Genomic DNA, 7,500 nt, shown 5'->3' with positions numbered 1-7,500 from the left:
GTTGGAGAGTTTTGGTGAGTGTAGGGGAGGGTGTGGCGGATGTTGGGGTGTGTGGGTGGCGGTGGTGGAGGAGTGGTGAGCTAGCGGGCCACCCCACAACCATGGCCACCCAGGGACTCAGGCACCCCCGGGAGCTTTATGGTTATGAGATCCTTAGCTCAGCTCCCGCCCATCCCATCCCCCCATACACCCTCGTCCCTATCCTGGCCGTGCCCCCCCGCCACTTGGCCCGCCGCTCCCACGCCCCCTAAAAGAGGACCAGGAGCCTCGAATACACAATTTTCCAAGAGCTATTTTCCCTTTTTCATTACTTTAAACGCCGTTGGTTATTCGTTTAGTGAATGATTACATTGTTCGGTCAGCCAGGGAGGCGCGGCGGGCTCTGGTCTCAGTCTCGCCTGGCTGGGCCGCGTCTGACTCGCGGCTGCTGCAGGGACGCCCATAGATGCGCCTCTCCTGCCGCAGCCTGGGGATGGCGGCGGCCTTGGGAGTGGACCGGTAGAGACAGACAGTACCGGACGTTAGATTTCAGTGGATGATAATTTGATGACACTTTTTCGCTATTCCTGTCATTTGAAAGCGTAATGGCGGGCTGTCGGAGGTGTAGAAGCGCCGATGCGTGGCGTGGCTGTGCAATGTTGGCCTTCGGAGCCAAGCCACGAAGGGCGCTGATTGTCACACGATTTTGCTGTGTTTTCTTTTATTTCCTCGAGGGCGGAGTGTACGGTTGTATATTTAATTTCATGATTCTTTAGAAATGCATCGGGTGAATAATAATGTTTTTCTCTGGCCGATAGACACCGGCGTGGCCACGGGAACAAAACACGGCGATGTATAAGGAAGGACACGTTGTTGTTGTTGCGCCGAGCCGAGGTCCAGCCAACCTTGATTTATATGCCGGGCAGGAACACTCAACGACGGACACTTCATATCATGGCAATATTATAGGCGGACTGAACCCTAACCGGCCAATAACATATCATTTAGTCCAAGAATATTACACGTAAGGCGAGAACGAGTCAAGAGACACGTGAAGTATGTGTCCAGATGGTTTTGGGCTGAATGCTGGTGTGATTCCAGGTTTTACGTATCCTTGAGTCTTCAGGAGCTTGTTTCCTTTATCACTTCTAAGATGATTTTCACTTTATAACTTCCTCGGAAATGTTTATTGATATCCGTTGCAAAATATTAACTTTCGTCACGCTGATCATACGACATTTGTCTGAGGAAACAATATCTAAAGCACTTTCTTGAGCACCACGATTGTATACAGTAACAACATGGGATATGAAGATGCCTGTTCTGTCAAGTGTTTCCTGAGTGTTGTGTAGGCTTAGCTATACACGGTCTGATATCCCTCTGTCTCCTTCAGTAGTTCTTTTTCTCATTGTTTTACCGTAATGGCCCGAGCAGCAGACATAAACAACATCACCGAATTGTTATTATCATTATTATTTATTCTTTTTTGGGAGAAGGAGCTAGTAAGATCATAAGTTTTATTTTTTGTTATATTTTTCCATTTCTTCCTACCTTTCTTCATTTGCCTCACGGATTCTTCTGCCGCTTGATGTGTGCAGTAATTCCGCCTGGTAATCCCTCCCTTCCTTCCATTTCCCTTCGAAACATGTTATCTTCCCTTCTATTTCCTTCCTCTCACACATTCCCGCCCCTCCTTAGACTAACCTTCCTTAACACTTGATCGCTTCCACGTACTTGCATTCCCTCTCTTTTCTTCTTAGTTTCCAGCATTAATGTATCTACAGTAAACACTTTTCTTTTTCTCTCAGTTTTTCTTTTCCCTGTTTTTGTATAACCTCGTCTTTCCTCTGTTCCTGTCTAACCTTATCTTTCCTTTGTTGGTGGTTCTAACCTTTTCTTTTCCTCTGTTTCTGTGTCATGTTCTTGCCTAACTTTTCCCTTATTCTGTTCCTCTCTAATGTTTGTCTAACTTCTCCTTTCCTCTGTTCCTGTCTAACATTTTTCTTTCCTCTGTTTCTGTTTAGCGTTCCTGTCCAAATTTGTCTCTCCTTCCTCATTTCTAACTTCCCTTTCCTCTGTCTCCCTGCAGGCGGCGGCGGGAGTGACGATAGCGACACGGAAAGCGAGCCAGGCATCCCCCTCAAGCGGAAGCAGCGGCGAGCGAGGACAACCTTCACGGCCGAGCAGCTGGAGATCCTGGAGCGCTCCTTCGAGAAGACGCAGTACCCCGACGTGTACACTAGGGAGGAGGTGGCGCAGAAGTGAGTACCGGAGAGAGAGAGAGAGAGAGAAAGAGAGAGAGAGAGAGAGAGAGAGAGAGTGTATGTGTTTGTGTGTGTGTATCTAATAGTGTTAAATAATAATAGTATGTAATTAAAAATTGAAATAACGCTAAGTAATCATTCAATATAATTATGTGAGCGGGATAACCTTGTACTACCTTTCCTTGTTCCCGTCCCCCGCAGAGCCAAGCTGACGGAGGCGCGGGTGCAGGTTTGGTTCAGCAACAGGCGGGCGCGACTCAGGAAACACCTCAGCAGTCAGCAGCTGGCGGGCCTCTCCTCCAGCATGCCCGCCGCCGCCGCCATGCCCGCCGCCGCCTCCTCCTACATGAACCAGTACGCCGCCCCTGCCACCGACCACACTGCCGTCGCCGCCGCCGCCACCGCCGCCGCCGCCTACCACTGTGAGTGCCTCCTCCTCCTTTCTGGGTCGTGGCGCAGCGTCCCTATCATTCTCTCACTTATTATTATCGTCGCCACGCACATTTGTCTGAGGGATCATAAATTTTGTCTCAACTGGGAGGGTGCGCGAATATTTTCTATCTTTCTCCTGTTCTTGCTTCTCATTGCTCCTGCCGCTGTCAAGAATTTTACTGAATTTCCACACGCATAATGTAGCCTCTCCCTCCCTCCCCCCTCCCCCCGCAGCATCCAGTGCGTGGCAGAGCTCAAGTGGCTACGACTACAGCAGCGCCGCCGCCGCCGCCTCCCTCAGCAGCGACAACTCCCACGCACTCATGTCCTCGCCCATGGCCGCCATGACCTACCCTGTCACATCCATGCCCTCCATGACGGCCTCCATGACGCCCACCATGAACTCCGCCGCCTGCACGGTGTCGGGCGAGGCAGGGTGGGGCGCCGGGAAGACAGTACCTTCCCCCCCCATGGGCGGTTGGAACACGGGCTTTTCCACGCTGGGCGGTGAGCAATTGGGCGGCCTTCTGGGGGGCCAGGGCTACAACATGGGGCACGCCATGGCCGCCCCCGCCCCCTCCATGACCGACAAGTCCCACGTCCCGCCCACCACCGCCACCTACCCTGCTTACTTCCCCCAGTTCACCGACCCCTCCACCCTTATGTGTGGCCGCGTGCATTAGTCCCGCCCACGCCCTTGCACGCCACCTAACCTCCTTTTCACGCCCCTACTCCCTTCACCGTCGCCTTACTCCCTCTCCGTCCAAGCAGTTACCTCATAACTCTTGTTCATCTGTCGCCGTCCACATCCCTCGCCCTGGCCACAGTGGAGGCGAGAGGATGCAAATGCCACCGACTCAGAATCATTATATACCTCCTCTACCTCACCCAGTCATTCACGCTGCGTCCACTCTAACCTCTCACTTTTTACACTCCCAATACTCCACCTTCACACTGGAACCTCGTGAGGCCATGCGTGTTGCCTCAGTCTTGTAATGTTTAAGTAAATTTTTGTTATCTAATCCACCACCTCCACCTCCAGTACCTTATGAAAACATCACCAATGCTAACACTTCACAAGACCTTCACATTTATCACTTTCATCACCAAGAACACTTCATCACCTCTCCCACATCATCACCACCACCAGCGCGGCCCTTCCCTGGATCATCTCATCACTTCATCGTCTTGTCTCCACCACCGCCGCCTCCGCCCGTCACTAGTGTTTCAGCTAGTGTCTCTTTAACTAGCTAGTGATCACCTAGTGCGCAGCCAACCTTCCTCCAGCCCGCGGCCGCCACCACAGCGCCGCGGGACCGGAGTAACAGTTTGTCTACTTCGTCCTCGACAAAGATCCACAAACGCCCAGTCCACCCATTCATCTCCCGACGCCCCTGAACCACCAATCTTGGCTGAGCGCACACTGACACCTAAGTCAGCACACCACATGAGGCGGATCACGGTAGCCCAGCACATGATAAATTGAAGGGCGCGCTGCCGAAATTTTATCTGTGAAATTATACTTCAGAGTCAGTGTGTTCGTGAGCGTACAAAAGTCGGTGTGAAGTGAATACGTGAAATGGGAAGAAAAGGTGCAAAGACGGAAAATTCGCATCATTGCCGGAGCTGGCTGGTACAAGATTGAACTGTTTATGGCTTTATGTAATTTATACCGGAAATGTACACAATAACATGAAGTGACTGACGTATGGCAAAATTTAACAGCTCATACCGCACAAATAATAATTTCAATGATAATGAGCAAGGGACATTAAGATAATCAGTCCGTGCTTTTCTGGTATCTATGAAGCCGTCGTAGCGAGAAACAGTATTGGAAAGAAAAAGACCTTGAGGTATGTAGAAAACGGAATTTCAGCCTCCATTCTGCTGCCGCCCTAGCTGCCTGTGAGTGCCGTCCTCCGTGTGCGTGGCGTCCTGTGTGTTGGGTTCGGAATGTGTCGCGCAGCTGTGTCACGGGGCAGTGTGCGCTGAGCCTCCCCGCGCTGGCCCGCCCGTCTAGCCGCCAGTGGTTGTAGCCAAAGGTTTATCTTAGTGTTTATTAGTCACGCCACTACTACTACTACTACTACTACTACTACTACTACTACTATTACTACTACTATAAATATTTTCCTTATTAACCAAACCACTTCTAAAACACTACTACTTCTACTACTACTACTACTACTACTACTACTACTACTACTACTACTACTACTACTACTACTACTACTACTACTATTTCTACTACTACTACTACTACTACTACTACTACTACTACTACTACTACCACTACTACTACTACTACTACTACTACTACTATTTCTACTACTACTACTACTACTACTACTACTACTACTACTACTACCACTACTACTACTACTACTACTACTACTACTACTACTACTACTACTAGCCTAAATTAAATGTGTGCAGGTGAGCGTAGAATTAAGATTAAGACATCTGGATGATAATATTACTACATAACGAGCAGAGAGAGAGAGAGAGAGAGAGAGAGAGAGAGTTCCCGTGTTCGTCACCTTTCCTCTACCTACCTCTTCCTACCTCCCTCTCCCATAGCTTGACTCTCCCTCTCATGCTATTCGTACTAATTTTCATCGCTTGTCTTCCTTTGTGTGTGTGTATGTGTGTGTGTGTGTGTGTGTGTGTGTGTCGGTCCGTCCATCCGCCAGTCATCCTCCTCGCGGCGTGGAAGGAAGCGCGTAGCCAAGTACAGTAACGTAGAGGGCTGTATAGTAGTGTTAGGTAGGCACTTTATTACTTCTGTATGGTTAAGAGGATTATAAAACTGGTAATAGTATGTCTAAATAAACTACATAACAATATGGTGTTTTTTTTCTTTCTTTATTTATTTAACTTCCCTTTCTTATTTTGCTTTACAAGGTTTGAATTCACCCGGGCTAGTGATGGTTTGTCTTGGGCTTCCCTGAATTGTTCCACTCAGTGATTCGAAACAGTGAATCTCCATAAGAACACAAGATCAAGTCATCATCTCATACAGCAAGGGATGATAGGTGGATGTAAGCTGCGATGGCAGCAATGGCCTACACATGGCAGCAATGGCTGCCATGTGTAGGCCTACTGGCTTCTTGCGCCTTCCTCTATTAAATTCTGACGCTATTTAGAACTCTACATCTGAAGTTTAACCATTCTCCAACTATGGCAAATAACTCCAATATCAACCACAAAAGAACGCTTAAAGAACCTATTAAAGGCCACATTCTGATGGATGGTAGCAAAACAAACACACACAATCACGCTACTCTCTTGTTTCCACGTCAGCTGAGAGTGACGTCACTGCAGGAGCTCAGTCAGTCAGTCTGGCCGAGGCACCATCACCGCGGGGGATTGCTACACTGACTTGGGCACATATTTCACTATTATCTGAATCCTTGAGGGCGTGAGGGGACCAACAGAAGTGACCTGCAGCAAGATAGTAATGGAACCCACATTTACATGTCCACTGAAGACCCTGGAAGCTGTTTTAAGTTTTGAAAAAGTGCATAAGTGTAGAAAACGTTTGTGGGGAAAGTGTTGCCTAGTGGGAAGACTCATTGTGAAGGCTCCTCGTCTCTGCTGCACCGTCTGGATACCCGTATGTGAGGAACTTGCAGTCGAGGTGAGTGCTGAGGCGTGCTGAGGGGCGCGGGCTGTGTGCTGGTGGGGAGGTAAGAGGGACGGAGGATATGTTGTGGCGCCAAGTGAAGTGTTGTGAAAGATTTCCTGTTTCCTTACTTCCTGGTTCAACTTTTCATAATATTGTGTTCATTTGCGTTCAATTACGTATCACTCCCCTGCTTCCACCTCACCTGCACCCCTAACTACTTTCCTTTCTCTCATATCTACTCCTTCCCATTCTTCCCCCCTCCATATCCCTACTGCGTATCTAAGCCGTCGCCGCCCCTTTCCCCCCATTCCTCTCACATCTAGTACCCCTTTCCTCCTCCACCTCCAACACTACTACGCTTCTAGTCACTCCCCTCCCAACTAACCACTCCCTCACTCCTCCTCCCCACCTCTAAACCACATTATCATGCACATCCTCCCTGCCCCCTCTCTCCTTACCCACACATCCTCTCCCTCACTCCTCATCCCCTCCTGCTCCTTCTCTTCACAAACTAGTGTTTATTAAGATTAGACTGTTATTCGCTTCACACGTGTTTGTTTTCAGGTTTTAATGGTAATGAACTAACTATTGGCTACTTAGGACGTGTGTGGGTGACGAAATGATTAGGTGGTTGGTATAGAGCAGGACTGTGGTGACAAGATTATGTGACGTGGCTTGATGCGGGGGATTAACGTGACTGTGAGGGGTATGGTAGGTGACTTGGTGTGTGACGGTGTCGTGCGAAATCCTTGAGCTGCGAGAATACTGGCGAGTTGGCCTTCTGCGCCTGTGCATCATTGCGTCTGCACAACACACGGCCAGCATGATTCTTGAGCTCCAAGGTTGTCTTTTGTTTTTTTTTCGCAGCCTTAAGTAGCGACTGTACCGTGATCATTAACACCTGTTTTGATTCTTATCATCAGAAGAAACCTTCAAGTCGTTACTGAATAATTTTACAGGCTAAAAAAACAGAAGACAAGATAAGGTTTCTAACTAAAGGTGCAAGATAAGATTTCTAACCAAACCTAACCTAACAAAACCTCAAAACCTCGCATATTCTTCTTGCGAAATAACTTGCGCCTTGGGATGCTCATGCGCAGAAGACCAATTCTTCATTATTCTCGCAGCTCAAGGATTTCGCATGACAACGGCCTTACTGTGACGCAGCGTGGCTTTGACGTGAAAATAAGGTGATTG

The 7,500-nt window shown here is 48.8% G+C and overlaps 2 protein-coding genes across 6 annotated transcripts in view; both read left to right on the top strand.

The window, feature by feature from the left end:
• Positions 1-5,519, top strand: part of LOC135094581 (protein gooseberry-neuro-like) — a 50,849-nt gene extending 45,330 nt beyond the window's left edge. For all 4 annotated transcript variants that reach the window (XM_063994833.1, XM_063994827.1, XM_063994820.1 and 1 more), the window contains 3 exons: positions 2,069-2,240; positions 2,445-2,665; positions 2,910-5,519. In XM_063994833.1, the coding sequence (XP_063850903.1) occupies positions 2,069-2,240; positions 2,445-2,665; positions 2,910-3,358 (842 nt within the window). In that variant the 3' untranslated portion in view covers positions 3,359-5,519. The remainder of the gene's footprint in view (positions 1-2,068; positions 2,241-2,444; positions 2,666-2,909) is intronic.
• Positions 5,520-5,996: 477 nt separating this feature from the next.
• The window catches only part of LOC135094557 (protein gooseberry-neuro-like), a 199,517-nt gene continuing 198,013 nt past the window's right edge, over positions 5,997-7,500 (top strand). For both annotated transcript variants that reach the window (XM_063994800.1, XM_063994790.1), the window contains exon 1: positions 5,997-6,315. The gene's annotated coding sequence lies outside the window, so the exon portion shown is untranslated. The remainder of the gene's footprint in view (positions 6,316-7,500) is intronic.

This window comes from Scylla paramamosain, chromosome 3 (genome assembly GCF_035594125.1).
Source record: "Scylla paramamosain isolate STU-SP2022 chromosome 3, ASM3559412v1, whole genome shotgun sequence".
NCBI lineage: Eukaryota > Metazoa > Arthropoda > Malacostraca > Decapoda > Portunidae > Scylla > Scylla paramamosain.
The sequence above is the reverse complement of the archived record's forward strand: the minus strand, read 5'-3'. Positions and strand labels throughout refer to the sequence as shown.